The sequence below is a fragment of the Cucurbita moschata genome, unplaced genomic scaffold, assembly GCF_002738365.1.
Source record: "Cucurbita moschata cultivar Rifu unplaced genomic scaffold, Cmos_1.0 Cmo_Scf00044, whole genome shotgun sequence".
NCBI lineage: Eukaryota > Viridiplantae > Streptophyta > Magnoliopsida > Cucurbitales > Cucurbitaceae > Cucurbita > Cucurbita moschata.
Genome location: NW_019268560.1, coordinates 2,898,722 through 2,914,379, shown reverse-complemented (window position 1 = coordinate 2,914,379; position 15,658 = coordinate 2,898,722). Strand labels below are relative to the sequence as shown.

Below are 15,658 nucleotides of genomic sequence, written 5' to 3'. Positions count from 1 at the left end.
ATAATTGTGGCCTTTCTTTTTAATAATATCGCCTTTATTTTTGGTCTTTACCTACTTATAATATCTATTATGCCTAACTCATGAAACTTCCCACGTGTTTGCTTGTATTATTATTATTATTATTTTGTCTCAAGCCTTTTTCTAGTTCAGGTAAAGTACTAAACATGTCATCATGAATATTTGTATGATATCGTCCAATTTAAGTATTAAGCTCTCGTGACTTTATTTTTTGTTTTTCATAAAACCTTTTTCTACCGAAACTTCATGAGGGTTGGTGTTCCTTAATCAGATGTTTGCGTATGAGCTATATTTAAACAGGAATATGACATTGCCATTTGACCTCTCTCCCATGTGACTCAAAATTCTCAGCGACAACCTTTGAATTGTCACTGTCTAGCCTCTCTTGCTACCCCACACTAGGCCCTAGTGTAGTCATTCCTTATTATAAACCTATAATCTTCTTCTTAATTAGTTAATTGAGACGGCTCTTTTAATCAACCTCTTACCTATAAAATTAGAACGTAATGAATACTCGTGCAATTGTCAGCAATTATTGTAAAAGTTACCTTAGTCAAAGGAAGCCAAAGACCAAAAAGATTGAAATTTGAAATGGGTTCATTTTATTCTTTTCTTAAGAATTAAAGAACAAAAAAAAAAAAAGTTAAGAAAATTGAAAATGAAATTTAAGCTAAGAAAAGTGGATTGGATTAGATGTAAAAAGAGAGTCGGTGTCGTACAGGGTTTTGAAGCCTAATAGTTGACCAACAAAATTCTGCCCATCTCTAACCGTGTGCCTTTTTCTCCATCTTCCTCTGTTTCTTCTCTGCTCCTCCCATGGCCGCTCTGAAACTCCCAATTCTTCTCCTCTCTTTCCCCGTTCTTTTCTGCTCCATATCCGCCCTTGATTTCGTCTTCAACGGCTTCAATTCCACCGATGTCTTCCTCTACGGCAACGCCACCATTGAATCCCGCATCCTCGCCCTCACCAACCAAACCAGTTTCTCAATCGGTCGCGCTCTGTACCCTTCCAAGATCCCCACTAGGGCTCCCAATTCCTCCCGCCTCTACTCTTTCTCCACTTCTTTCATCTTCGCCATGGCCCCTTACAGGGATACCCTTCCCGGACATGGCTTGGTTTTTATCTTTGTTCCGGAGACTGGGATTCACGGAACTGCCTCCGCTCAGAATTTGGGGTTTTTGAACTTCACCCTTAATGGGAACCCTAATAACCATGTCTTTGGAATTGAATTCGATGTGTTTGATAATGAGGAATTCAATGACCCCGACGACAATCATGTGGGAATCGACTTGAATTCCTTGACGTCTACCGCTACCAGAGAAGCTGGGTTTTGGTCCGACGATGGCTCGTTTAATAGGTTCCGGCTTAATAGCGGCGAAAATTATCAAGTCTGGATTGATTATTCCGATTTTCAGATGAATGTTACGATGGCTCCGGCGGGGATGAAGAGGCCACGGCGGCCGTTGATTAACGCCTCTCTGAATCTCTCCCATGTTTTCACCGACGAAATGTATGTGGGGTTTACGAGCTCTACAGGGCAGTTGGTTCAAGGCCACAACATTTTAGCCTGGAGTTTCAGTAACTCTAATTTTTCGTTGAGCGAGAGTTTGATTACCGCTGGATTGCCTTCCTTCGTCCTCCCAGAAGACCCGATTACTAAATCGAAGTGGTTCATCGCCGGAGTGACGGCCGGCGGATTCCTATTCGTTTTCTTCATAGCTACGAGTTTGGGGATTTTGATTGCAGACCACCGGAGGAGAGCGAGGGCAAGAGCGGAAATGGAAGACTGGGAATTGGAGTATTGGCCACACCGAATTCCATATCAAGAAATCGAATCGGCAACCAAAGGGTTTGCAGAAGAAAATGTCATCGGAATTGGAGGGAATGGGAAGGTGCATAAAGGGGTTTTGGCTGGGGGAGGTTCGGAAGTTGCAGTGAAACGAATTTCCCATGAAAACGACGGGATGCGAGAGTTCTTAGCTGAAATTTCGAGTATAGGGAGATTGAAGCACAGAAATCTAGTCAGTTTGAAAGGTTGGTGTAAGAAAGAGACTGGGAATTTCTTACTTGTCTATGATTACATGGAAAATGGTAGTTTAGACAAATGGGTATTTGATTGCGACGAGAGAAACATGTTGAGTTGCGAGGATCGAATTCGAGTATTGAAAAACGTAGCTTCCGGGGTCTTGTATTTACACGAAGGATGGGAATCAAAGGTCCTCCATAGGGACATAAAAGCTAGCAATGTATTGCTGGACAAAGACATGAATGGAAGACTAGGAGATTTTGGTTTGGCTCGAGTCCATAGCCACAACCAAGTAGCTAGCACGACTCGAATCGTTGGCACCATGGGCTATATAGCGCCCGAGTTGATTCGAACGGGACGAGCCTCGACACAATCAGACGTGTTTGGTTTTGGTGTTTTGATTTTGGAAGTAATGTGTGGGAGGAGGCCAATAGAGGAAGGGAAGCCACCATTAGTGGATTGGGTTCGACGATTGGCGGTTGAGGGGGAGATCACAGCAGCAGTCGACGAGCGACTGAAGAAGAAGGGCGGGTGGAACGAGGAGGAAGTCGAGAGAGTGTTGCATTTGGGATTGTTATGTGTACATCCAGACCCGAAAGCTCGACCGAAGATGAGGCAAATTGCGAAAGTTTTGGAAGGAAAAATAGAGATGGATGAGAATGAGAGTGAGAGCATGAATGCTTATTTGCTTGAAAGATTGAAGTCGCAAGGAATGTGGTGTGATTCTGGCGTTGGTTTTGGGCGTAAACATCCAACATTTGAGGATTTTCTTCAGTCTTCTTCAACCTCCCTGTCTTGGTCCGATTCCATTGTAGTGGGCAGGTGAGGAAGGCATTGGCCTTGGAAACTCATTTGTAATGGATTATTGCTTTTTATCGTGTACATAAACAAACTACTTCTAAACACTGTTTTGGGCTTTCGGCCCGTTTGTAAGATTCCACAGTAGCCCACCTATGCCCATAATCATGGATATGGGCCTTATGAGGCCCAAATTATGGACTTGATGGATTTGAATATATTCCGAGTATATTCATTTTAATTTTAATTTTGAATTTTCTGAAGATTTTTAAAACCTGTAATTGTAATTAGTAAGATGTTTCACGCCCTTTTCCCTCTCCAACCGACCCGATCTCACAATTCATCCTTCTTTGGGGGTTCAATTTCTTCCCTGACATTCATTCATTTCTCCGATCGACGTGAGATCTCACAATCTCTCTCTTCAAGGCCCAGCGTCCTTCGCTGGCATACCGCTCGGTGTCCACCCCTCATTTAGAGCACAATTTCCTCGCTCTTGCATACCACCTAGTGTTCACCCCCTCAGACCTAACATTTTTGCTGGCACACCGCATGGTGTTTGCCTCTAATACTGTTTATAATAGCCCAAACTCACTACTCACACATATTGTCCTCCTTAGTCTTCTCCTCAAAGTTTTTATAATATGTCTACACAATTTATGTAACGTACATTTTATAGTAAATCAAGTATATCGTTCATCGATCTTATTGGTTTATCAAAATTCATTTTACTTATCGTTCATGTATACTTTATATTTTAGGAGAGGGAAAATAAGAAAAGAAAAGAAAAACCCAAATATTTCACAAATTTGGGTTTTTAAAATTTATAAAATAAACACAAACGCAGTAATAAGACAATTACATTTATTTTATGTCGAGATTAGAAAAGAAATTGAGCATAAATCCCGTGAAAATGTTTTAACAAAAGCTTGCAAAAACCAAAGTTTCATACTAACAAGGACCCATTATTTAATAGAATTTTAGCAATTTTAACTTCATTTATTTAACATATCTAAATTAAATTAATAAGTATGGGTAATCAATATCTAGTTATTTATATATTAATTATCAATATATGTAAATTGTGAGTGTCGTATAAAATAAATTTATACCAATTCCTATTATAAAAAAAAAAAAAAAAAAAAAAAAATCTTAATACATTTTCTAAAATTTAAAAAATATTTCTTTAGATAAAATGGAAAATTTAAAGGCACTTTTATTAATTTAATTATTATTTTTGTAATACATATTATAAAATTTAATGAATTTATCATTTAATGAAGCAAACATAACACATGCAAAAATAAAAAATAAAAACAAAAAAGAGAAGAAAAACAGAGGCCACATGAAATTTTAGGGCGGCCTGTACCAATATAAGCCACAATTGGACGATGGAGTTCATAGGTAAACGTTCTTTTCATAATTATTAATATTAATATTAATATTGGATCTCCATCCCCTTAGGTTTCTAAAACCGTCTGCACCAATTTCATAATTTATGGTTAATATTATTGATTTCTTTTATTACTCTTTTAATTTATTTCAGTGAAATATATTTAAATATTCTTAAAATAATAAAATAAGTTTTTGTTTTTAATATTTACAGCATGTTATAGAAAAATAACATTTAATATATTAATAAATAAATAAATAAATAAAAGAAATATAAAATTCACATCAATCATCAATTTCCAGTCTGTTCTCCACAAACATCTAAAAGCTTCGGGGACAAGAGAAGAAGGTTCCAGTGCTTTTCTTTTAGAAGACTTCAGTTTTATACAAACTTTTAATTATATTTATTGACGTTTTTTAATCCTCATTAACACAATAATTAATCACTTTTTAACAACTTTAAAAATCAAACTAATCACTTTCAAACCCATCTTTAATCATCCATGTTCTATTTAATATTTGATTAATATATAATTAAATTAATTATTGGAATAGTCTATTTTTCTACCGACTTCTAAAAGCTTCCATAATATGTGGAATATTAAATCAAAATTAAGAAAATGTTTAAATCTCATTTACCGTTTTAACTTTTATTTATTTTATTTTACGTTGGAATCTATTATATAAATATTCTAAATTAATATATGATTGATAATGTATGAGATCAGGCGCATAAAATAATCTAAAAACACTATAATTTATAGATAAAATCAAATGATTTAAGGATAGAAACATGGGCGTGGGGTCCCACGCGCGGGAAACGGCCAAAGAAACGTCAACGGCGGAGGCGAGGAGCCGCGTAATTGCCACGTCGGCTTAAGCAATTTACAAAGATCCCAATTCTCCATTATGGCAAAAAGAAAAAGAAGTACAATGATTAAAATCGGGTAGGGAACAGGTGGGTCCCAGAATTCCATGATCAACGTCCGTGATTTAGCCACGTTTAAATCAATCAAACGTCCAAGAATGATGGTCCCACCAGTCCTACCGGATTATGATTTTAGGATAGAATTCGCATCCCATCTGCTGCGTCGCTTTTAATTATTTATGTCATCCCGCTAATTGTTTTTTCACAAAACCTGGCCCCGCCATTCCACAAATATATCCATTTATTTATATATGTATTATTCGGTTTATTTCAGCGCTTTATGATTTGTATTTATTCTTCACAAATAAATTAATATTAATTATAAAACATTTTGGATCTAACTCCAGTTTTTTTCAATTTTAATTTTGCCATATTTTATACGAAATTTAAGTTGCTTTTTATTTTGTTATTATTATTTTATTTTTATACCCCACAAGTAAATTCTTTTCTTTTTCGATTTTTTTAATATACTTTTAAATTATAGAGGGGAAGTATTAAAAAAAATAATAATGATTGGAAATGGAAGAAAAAAAAAACAAAAAAAGGTGCAATGGTGGATATTCGAGCATATCCGGATTAGGTTGATTAAATGGATCGGCATTATTGCACTGTCCAAACTGACGTGGATCCCCGCTGTCCGGTCTATTAAAGCCCACGAGGGATCAGTATACTAGTTTGTTCGACCATGTTCAATTCGGCCACGCCACATCATCAACGTGGAGCCCAACTGTACGTGGCGTCTCGTTTATCTGCCCGGTTTTACGGTAGACCCGGTTTGATCCGAATAATTTGGTATATAATGACGGAGTCCTCCGGTTAGTTTTCTACACAACCCACACCTGTGTGAAAAATCACATAATTATAAAATGGCCGGCCGGAGTTTCCGGGGAACAGAGGTTTCGAGTTTTTCCGACATGGTTTTTGGGTTTTTGGACGACGGCGAGGGGTTAGCGGCGGAGGGATTTGGGAGCAGCTTAGAGAGTCAAGAGAGTGAAACGACGGCGTTTGATGAAAATGATGAAGAAAAGGAAAATGGCGAGAGCTTGGAAGAAAGCAAGAGCTTTTGGGAGACCCAAAACCAGATCTTACAAGTGAGTGTTTTGTTTTTAATTAAATTAAATTAAAAAGAAAACATTTGAGGTTAATGGGTTTGTAACTTTGTACTGTAATGGTGATGCAGGCGACGATATGTCGGACTAATTCTCTGGAATCAAAGATCAGAACTGCCACAAAGGAGGCAGTTAAGGAAATACAGGGGACGGGAGGAGCCTGTGGATGTGGAAGATCCGTTCTGGCAATGACCGGCTGCCGGAGCTGCCTGATGAGGGAGATTTCCGGTCACCTTCGAAACGCCGGCTACGATAGTGCCGTTTGCAAGACCAAGTGGAGAAGCTCGCATCATATACCCTCAGGTAAACGAACAAACAGACACAAATGGAAAAAGAAAATTTATGGAAATTTTTTCAAAATTTCTCAACTTTTGGGGCTTTTTCCATTGAAATTGATTCAGGGGAACACACATTTTTGGATGTGGTGCACAAATCAAAGAAAGGGGAGGTGAGGTACATAATTGAGCTAAACTTGAGAGCAGAGTTTGAAATGGCTCGAGCTAGCGAGGACTACAACCGCCTGGTACGGCGGCTGCCGGAGATCTTTGTGGGAAAAGTGGAGAAACTTCTGGGCGTAATAAAAATAGTGTGCGGCGCTGCGAAAAAGTGCATGAAGGAGAAGAAGATGCATTTGGGGCCATGGCGAAAACAGAGATACATGCAAACTAAATGGCTGAGTGCGTGTGAAAGGACCATGTCAATGCCTCTTGTTTCGGTTGGGTACTCGTCTGGTCGGCTTCCGAAGCCCAGAGCTTCGATGCTTACCGTTGATTTGCTCGACAAATTGCCCAATCGGACGGCTGTTGAAGTCGTCTAAATTGTTATAAGATAGATAATATAACGTAGAGTTTCCTTTTTAGTATATTGGCCACTGTTCCACTTTTTATTTATTTATTTTTTAATGTTTTTCAGATGTAAACTTTGGTGCTCTGCTGGCATGTGAAAATAAAATTCAGAATCCATGACTAATAGAACCTACCAGAATAAGTATGGATAGTATAATTATATTTAGAGTTACATCGATACATGGAATTGTTTCTTGGTTTATGTGGCTGACTCAATAATTAATGTTGGGTGCTCGCTGTCGGAAAGAATTTGTCTCTTAAAATCTTATTAAAACATTTAAATCCTAAGGTTTAATAGTTTTAAAATCGACGTAAGGATGAACGAAACAATATCACTCCTACTACGTATGCATCTCTATTAATGCTCGTCACACCAACATTCTAAATGTCTTAGGTCACGTCTTAATTGAATGCTAAACGCCTTACTACATAGAGATACATTATGAAACGTAGAAAAAATGAGATCAAGAAGAGTAACAAATTGTGAGAGATCCACGCCTTACTACATAGAGATACATTATGAGATTTTAAAATTGTAAGCCTGACGATGATACGAAGCGGATCAAAGCGGACAATATCCGGTAGCGGTGAGCTTTGGATGTTACAAATGGTATTAGAGCCATACACCATGCATGAGCTTGGGCTGTTATAAATAATATCAGAGCCAGCCACCAAGCGGTGTGCCAGCGAAAACACTGACGCCCCCAAGGGGGGTCGATTGCGAGATTCCACATCAGGGAGGGAAACGAAGCCCCCAAGGAGGGTGGATTGTGAGATCCTCGGTTGGAGAGGAAAATGAAACATTCCTTACAAAGGATGTGGAAACCTCTCCCAAGACACAAAGTGGCGTAACAACGAGAATGTTGGTCCTCAAGGTGGGTATATTGTGAGATCCTATCTTACAAGGATTCTTCATAGATACTCGGTAACGCTGGCCCCCAAGGGGGGTAGATTATGAGATCACACATCAGTTGGAGAGGAGAAGAGGACGAAGCATGTTCCGTACTAAGACGTGGAAACCTCTCTCTAGTAGAGACACGTTTTAAAACGGTGAGACTGAGAACGATATGTGATCAAAAAATTTGAAGAGTAGAAAGTAAGAAAGCAAGAGAGTTGGATGAGGAGAGGGAAGAGAAATAAAGTGCAAAGGAACAGATAAGTTCACAATTCTGAGAGGAGAATTCCAAAAATATCGTCAGAAACGTATTCATTTCAGTCATGTGAATGTTAGAAACAGAAACAATTGAAGGAACCAAAAAAAACTGCAAAAGTTTTGTTTCTTTTTATCTACAATGAACCTGGGGAGCCAACATGATATTTTCAAGAAAAGCTAAAAGCGCACAGAGAAAGATTCATATGAATTTAGGTGTGGAGGTGAGAGAATTATGAGAATGAAGAGGGGACCAACCCATGTTGCTTTAGACCCTTTCTTGTGATCTTCCCAACTTCCCTTCTGCTCTCTACACTTCACCATCTCCCCCAACACAACTCTCAAGCTGCTCTAATACTTTTACCACCTGCCAAAACTCCGGCCTCTCTTCTGGTTGTGTGGACCAACATTGCTCCATTAACGCCTGCATCACTGGAGGACACTCGCTCGGGATCGCCGGTCTAATATTCTGAACCATACAGCCCCAACAGTGTTACAGAACAGATAAGTTGGTAAATAAAAAGATGGTGCTTAACAATAAAAATACCTTATCTACAACTGCAAAAGCTGCTTGGATGGGAGTCATATCCTCATAAGGGATTTTTCCAGCTACTAATTCCCACAGGATGAGTCCGAAGCTGTACATATCAACCTTTCTTCCATAAGGTTTACGTTTGATCATCTCGGGGGCCATCCAACGAAAAGTTCCAGGGTCCTCTGCTAGTGTATCACAACGTGCCTCCTCACAAGCGATGCCGAAATCGGCAATCTTTAGACAAAAGTTTTCATCAATAAGAACGTTTTCAGGTTTGAGATCCCGATGAACGACGCCTTGTGAGTGAATGTATTCCATCCCACGAGCAATGTCCAAGGCAATAGCAAATAGTTTTTGCAATGGGAGAGATTTTTTTTCAAGTTTGTGAAGATATGCCCTTAAGGAACCCAGAGGTAGATACTCAGTGATGATGCAATAAACGGGTGGCATTTTCACGGCTGCTACCAACTGTAAATCAATGACAAATACAATACTGTTCATGCATAATTCATAACACAGATACTTTTCTTTTCAAGCAGCAACTGGGAACTCATACAAACATTAAAAACACCTCAAAACTAACCTAAGAAAAGGTAATTCAGATGAACTTGTCATCAATCAAGGAGCAAGATGCTCACCTTTATAACGTTGGGATGGCGGAGACGAGATAAAAGGGTTACTTCCCTATCAAACTGCTTTTTTAAGCGACCTGCGAGTTCTCCATTTTCGTCATCGACTGGAAGATTGATCATCTTAGCAGCAACAACGTTATCTTCGTAAAGTCCATGGTAAAGCCGACTATGAGCTCCGAAAGCAAATTTATGCCCGAAACTCAACTTGGACAGGTCAATAGACGATTCATCTACAGCCTCGACAGCGGTGACCTTCCCCCCATTGTGCTCAAAAAACCTTGTCCAAGAAGACTCCTTGAACTTGGACTTCCCATTGCCTTTAAATGAGGCAAAATGCCTCAGAAGGCCTTTTAACTTCTCTTCCTTTAAGGAATTGCGCTCCTTGGCTTTTTTACTAAATAGTCTTCTACCCTTCTCTTTTCCAGGTGCCTTCCTCTGAGGCGGCGGCGTTGAAAACCGCTTCTGATCGGTACGTGCACTCTTAAATGCATCGGAAAGTGTAGTTTGTGGAGGCGGAGCCGGAGACAAGGACCTCTGCTTGTTAAGAACATGAGATCTTGATTGTGCAACTGAGTTGAGTGGTGGGTGAGTGGCGGCAGGAAAGGAAGCCAATCGTAAGGACTCTAAACGATAGCATATTGTGTGAGAAAACTTGGTTCTTCTTAGCCAAGAATTAGGATCTTCCTCCATGGCTTTCAAAAGGCTCAAAAACAAAGAATCTAATCAAGACTCTCAATCAACAAACCCCACCTACTATAAAGAAAACAGGACGCAACACGAACATAGAAACAGAAATTGTTCTTGTTTAGCGGAAGCTTGAGAGGGCTAATCAAAGCTGTGAAGATCAATCAAGAACAAGATCGTCTCAACCAATAACCTCATCTCCATTGAAACCAAAATCCCTTGAAAACCAAGATATCCCATCAAAATCCAAGAGAAATTCTCAATCTCGGAGCACCCAAGTCGAAGTCTCTCCCTCGAACCCTCAGCCACATTGTCTGAACAACCTCTTCCTCTTTTCAAACCTACACTGTTGGCCTCAAGAAGTCAAACGACCTCGCGTTCCTACGTCTGGAAAATCCCACACCAGAATTCCAATAAACAAATTGAATCAACAAGGCAAAAGAAAACAATCGAATCCATACTACGGACAAACTTATAATCACATTAGCCGTCGATTCACATAAACAACACCCACAATCATTGTTCGAACACAAAATGAACCGTAAGCAAAATCAAGAAAATGCAATCAGTATATGACCCAAAAACGGAAACAAAAGATTATGAGAGAAAATAAAGAAGAAACTCACCAGCAGATAAACAAAACGGTGGAGTCTCCGGCACCATTGGAGCCATATCTATATCATTGCAGCAACAAAACACCATGAAAAAAATCGTTGAGGAAATTTTGCAGTTCGCAAAGGGTTTTATAATTCGTAAAGGGAATGGGTGAACTTAGAATCTTTTGCTCGCTTTCCTTCACCGTTCGGGAATGACAGATGTTACTTGAGATGGAAAAAAATAAACGAACAAACAAACAAAAAAGATCAAGTGTGGCTCGCACGCAGTCGAAGAGGTGTTGGTTCTCCGGGCATCCCGTGGAGCCTATAACTTTTTATTTTATTTTATTTTTTTTTATATAAAGTTGCTATTTGGAGGGGTTCCACTGCGGCGCGGCGGCATGAAGCTGTGAGCCCTAATGCCCTCTAAAAGTGAAGGGGAAAGTCCAGGTGTCACAATCATACGGAATTATAAAGATCCAGCGTGGCACTTTGATTGGTACGGCCTCCCATCCCGCCTTCCTCGGTTCAGGGTTCCAAAAAGTGGAACCCTTTCAAATTGGGTTTTAATTATGTTTTTTTTTTAATAGTAAATAAAATATTTCAAATGGGTCTGAATGTTTGGGCCTGAGTGTTTTATTGGGCCGAAATGGGCTTTGCATGAATTGTGTGTGTACGGAATTGAATCTAAATAAGAAGTCTCGATTACTTAAAAGATCCTATGCATTAATTACACCTCCTTTAAAAAAAGAAAAAAAAAAGCATTAAATGCAACCTCGTTGAGTTGCTTGCAACGGCGGTAATCTTTAATTGAATTTCAATGGAGCTATTCAGACCGTTGATCCTTGTAACGCATTTGCCAATGCATTGACTTTTCACTTCCGTGGAGTGCAAGAAAAATACTTGTTTTGGGATCTATGAACCAAATTTAATTAATTCCATTGCAAATTAAATAATAATAATAATAATAATTTATGGTTTTAAGTGATAAACCTATATATAATCATTAATTTGAGCCTAATTAATACATTATAATTTTAAACAAAAAGCTTAATCATTTATTTATAAAGTTACAAGAAAAACTGGTAAAATTCAGCACACGGTTTGTGTCTACGAAGCAAAGCTCTGCCACGTGTATTGAGTCTGAAATCAGGCCACGTAACATAACTCTCTCTTTCAGCTGCATTGCATGTTACCACCACTTTATCCATTCATGTCTTTTTCACTTTTAATTTTAAATTAATTATATTAATTTTAAACTCAAATATACAATGAAAAATAACATAATATATATTTGTGTATATATATTTAACGAGGTGTATTGGAATACTAAAAATTTTCCCATATTTTCCGGTGACCAAAAATGCAATAGAAAGGGGGGCACGGTCGTCTAGAAACACTGACAATTCAACTTTTATTATAATTATATCAATTTAAATTAGAAATGTTTTTTCTTTATTATTTTTAAATCATATCGTACAATTAACCCTCACCGATTTTGTATATATAATAATCCCGTCGTGGCTGATGTTTCAAGCTTCGTATTCCAAATGGGTTCTGTCGCTACCGGTGCTGTCATTGTCCTCCTGCTTGGCTGCGCCCTCAATGCATTCCAAGCGGCTGCAAGCCACGGCAGCCCTACTCTGGCACCAAGGCCAGATGACCGTCACTACCCAGTGCCAGTAGCCGCCCCTAGCCATCACCACCACCACCACCATCATCATCACCCGCCGAGCCAGTCTCCGATTTACCATCACCATTCACATTCCCCTGCTCCTTCCCCTGTTTACGCACCTCCCCCTCCGGCTCACTACGCTCCGGTTCCCTCTCCGGTTCAACCACCCAAACGGTCCACCTACATCCCAAGAAGCTTTGTTGAAGTCCAAGGTGTTGTTTATTGCAAGTCTTGCCATTATCCTGGTGTTGATACTCTTCTTGGAGCTAAACCCCTAAACGGTCAGTTCCAAAACCGTCAAAAGTTTTAACCGTCGTTAACGGAGCTGTTAAAGTACTGTAACTGACTTCTTCCTTTGTGCAATGCAGGTGCTACAGTTAAGCTGTCATGCAAGAACACCAAATACGCTCCAACGATGGAAACCGCCACTACTGACAAGAATGGGTACTTCCGGCTGGCAGCGCCGAAGAACGTAACGAGCTACGCATTCCATCGGTGCAAGGTTTATCTGGTGAAGTCGCCGGACAGCAGCTGCAATAAGATGTCGAAAATGAATGGCGGAGAGGACGGGGCGGAGTTGAAGCCAGCAAAGGCATTCACGGACGCCGAGAAGAAACCGGTTGTGCTCTACAATGTTGGGCCATTGGCTTTTGAACCTACCTGCGCTCGTTGAACGTAGGTGGGGACTGTGTGGGGGTAGATTAGTAATATCTGGGATTTTGATGTGATGTATTTGGATTCCTGCACTTTTCTAGGTTATTGTGATGTTCTAATGGAGTCGACACTTCAACAAAACCATGCATTCAAACATTTTATTTGCTACTTTCATAAATGTTCTTAGATTTCATGAAATTTAATTTTAATATAATCAAATAAGTGTGACCGTTAAATGAAGAACGCTAAATATTTGGAAGTTAATTAAAACAATTATATTATATAGTTTTTATTTATTTATTTTAATTATTAAGATGCTACATAATTATATTTTAAATGATTTTTAGTCATTTTTATCCTCTTGAAACTCCTCAAATTTTTGCTAGATTAATAAATAAATAAATAAATAAGAAACAAAGCTGACAGTTTTTTACAAATGTTGGATTTTATGATATCGAGTATACTTCCTCGGGAATCGGTCTTCTTTATCTTAAATCAATGTTTTTAAACTTTTTCCAACCATAATAAATTTAAAGAAAATAACGGTAACTGAATATTTATGTTTAACGGAGAAAAAAAATTCGTTACATTTGTTCCAAGTTTATATTGGGAAGGTTGCAATGCCTAAAATTGATACAACAAGTTTCAACTTTCTTTATTTGTAATTTAGCTGAATTAATAATAAAATTACAACTTAGGATAATACACTTAAACTTTAAAATAAAGATATTTAAAATATTTTTTTCCCAACCAATCAATATTTAATTTACAAATATTTTAAATTTTTAATAAAGTTTCTCGTTTATAGTTAACATTTCTTTCGATCTTATTTTCAAATTCTCTTTCGAAAATCTTTCTATATCTGTGTTTTGAAAACCTTCTTATCAAATGGGGTCAGAATATTGAGCATGATATCGTCCGGTCGTAGGCGACACGATTTCGAATTGGCTGACCTACTCGGTACTGAGAGTAAGTGTCACACAATCATTTGTAAATATCTTAAAAGTGTAATGGCTCAAGCCTACCGCTAACCGATATTGTTTGTTTTAGCTCATTACAAATGGTATTAGAGTTTGACACGGAATGATATGCCAGCAAAAATGCTAGGTTCCTACAGGGGGAGAGAGTGGATTGTAAGATCTCACTTTAGTTGTTAGAGAGAACGAAACATTTCTTATAAAAAGTGAAAACTTCTTTTTGAAAACGTTTTAAAACCGTGAGAAAATAGGTAATATCTACTAACCATAACGATGGTGACATGTAGACTAGGAATATAGATTACACTTCAACGGTCAATTTTGGTTGTGTACCGATTTGAATTCATTGTTTATTAAAAAAAAAAAAAAAAAAAGTAGAATAGAAAGAATGAATGAGATCCGTGGGGGCGAGGGTAAAGCAAATGCGTGGCGAGCGGAGCGGGCGCATTTTGAGATGGAATCCAAAATGGGCACTCAAAATAATAATCCTCTACAGGTGTCGCACCGTATAACAACCGTGGTCCCTTCTCCGTTTTGTAGCATTTAGTTTCAATTTTTATTTAAAAAAAAAAAACATTGAAAATTGGAAGAGAATTGGATTCACCTCTCTTCTCTCTCTCTCTCTATCGTATTTAAAAAATTGATAGTAAATAAAGAAAAAAGAGAAAGCGTGGGGTAAGATTCCTGCCACACGAACAATAAATAAATAAATAAATAATTTATATATATATATATAGCTCAAATTCAAAATTCAAATGCCCCGAAGTTGAATCAAATTAATAGCTATGAATATGCAACCATGCTCCTAACTTCACTTTCACGTGCCTCGAACCGTAAATTTAGACTTTTCGAGAGATGAGAGACATAAACTACATATTCTAATACTTCTAATGAATCATAACATTATAGTTTATCGTAGGTTAGTTTGAGATAGAGCTAACCCTTATCTTGTTCAGCCACCTAATTAGCAAACTGCTAACCTAGTCAAGGTCGATGCCTAAATCCTTCTCTCCCCTAGGCTCGTAGCTTGGGCTTAGAATTTATCGGACTTATTGATTACAATTTATTTTCTGAAAAAAGAAAAAAATGTCTCCATTTTAACAATAATAAATTACGTTGTCTAATGAAAAATATTAAGTAATCAAACTCTTTTTGTTTTATTTTTGAAGGGAATAACTTTGTTTAATTATTTTTCTGTAATTTAAAAAATAACTATTGCAATATACCTAGAAACCACAATGACATTAAAAAAACAAAATAAACAAACTAAACTATTGTTTTATTTAAAAAAGAATAACAGTAGGTATTTTTGCTCACTTATTGTCCACTCAATTTAATAATAGGACAGAGAAGCTTTATTCCCCATATTTTCCATCCAATAGGCGTGACTAAGCATAAGATATTTTAATTAAATTCCATAAATCAAATTAACCTCCTATTTTTATTTAATTAAATTATATAAATATAGTTTCAGTAATATCCTTTAATTAAAAAAAAAAACCTTAGCCGTTTAAAATATTTTAAAATTACGACATGTAATTTATGTGTTACATAGGTTTTATAGAGTTATCGTATGTTTTTTATATGCATTTTATGTTTGTGTATTATTTAAAATTATTTTGCTACCTGGGGGCTACGTTT

The 15,658-nt window shown here is 37.7% G+C and overlaps 3 protein-coding genes and 1 pseudogene across 3 annotated transcripts; 3 read left to right on the top strand and 1 right to left on the bottom strand.

Moving 5' to 3' along the window:
* The first annotated feature begins 672 nt into the window (after positions 1 to 672).
* Positions 673 to 3,061, top strand: LOC111434227 (L-type lectin-domain containing receptor kinase VII.1-like). The gene has a single exon (XM_023071625.1). It carries the CDS (start codon positions 835 to 837, stop codon positions 2,869 to 2,871), a length of 2,037 nt encoding a protein of 678 aa, XP_022927393.1. The 5' UTR covers positions 673 to 834; the 3' UTR covers positions 2,872 to 3,061.
* A 2,905-nt stretch (positions 3,062 to 5,966) lies between these two features.
* On the top strand, positions 5,967 to 7,316 carry LOC111434393. Its single transcript, XM_023071858.1, has 3 exons — positions 5,967 to 6,251; positions 6,341 to 6,572; positions 6,671 to 7,316. Exons 1-3 carry the CDS (start codon positions 6,027 to 6,029, stop codon positions 7,084 to 7,086), a joined length of 873 nt encoding a protein of 290 aa, XP_022927626.1. The 5' UTR covers positions 5,967 to 6,026; the 3' UTR covers positions 7,087 to 7,316.
* Positions 7,317 to 8,295: 979 nt separating this feature from the next.
* Positions 8,296 to 10,966, bottom strand: LOC111434377 (annotated as a pseudogene).
* A 122-nt stretch (positions 10,967 to 11,088) lies between these two features.
* LOC111434378 (non-classical arabinogalactan protein 31-like) lies at positions 11,089 to 13,205 on the top strand. Its single transcript, XM_023071839.1, has 3 exons — positions 11,089 to 11,210; positions 12,242 to 12,667; positions 12,755 to 13,205. Exons 2-3 carry the CDS (start codon positions 12,262 to 12,264, stop codon positions 13,057 to 13,059), a joined length of 711 nt encoding a protein of 236 aa, XP_022927607.1. The 5' UTR covers positions 11,089 to 11,210; positions 12,242 to 12,261; the 3' UTR covers positions 13,060 to 13,205.
* Positions 13,206 to 15,658: the final 2,453 nt, after the last annotated feature.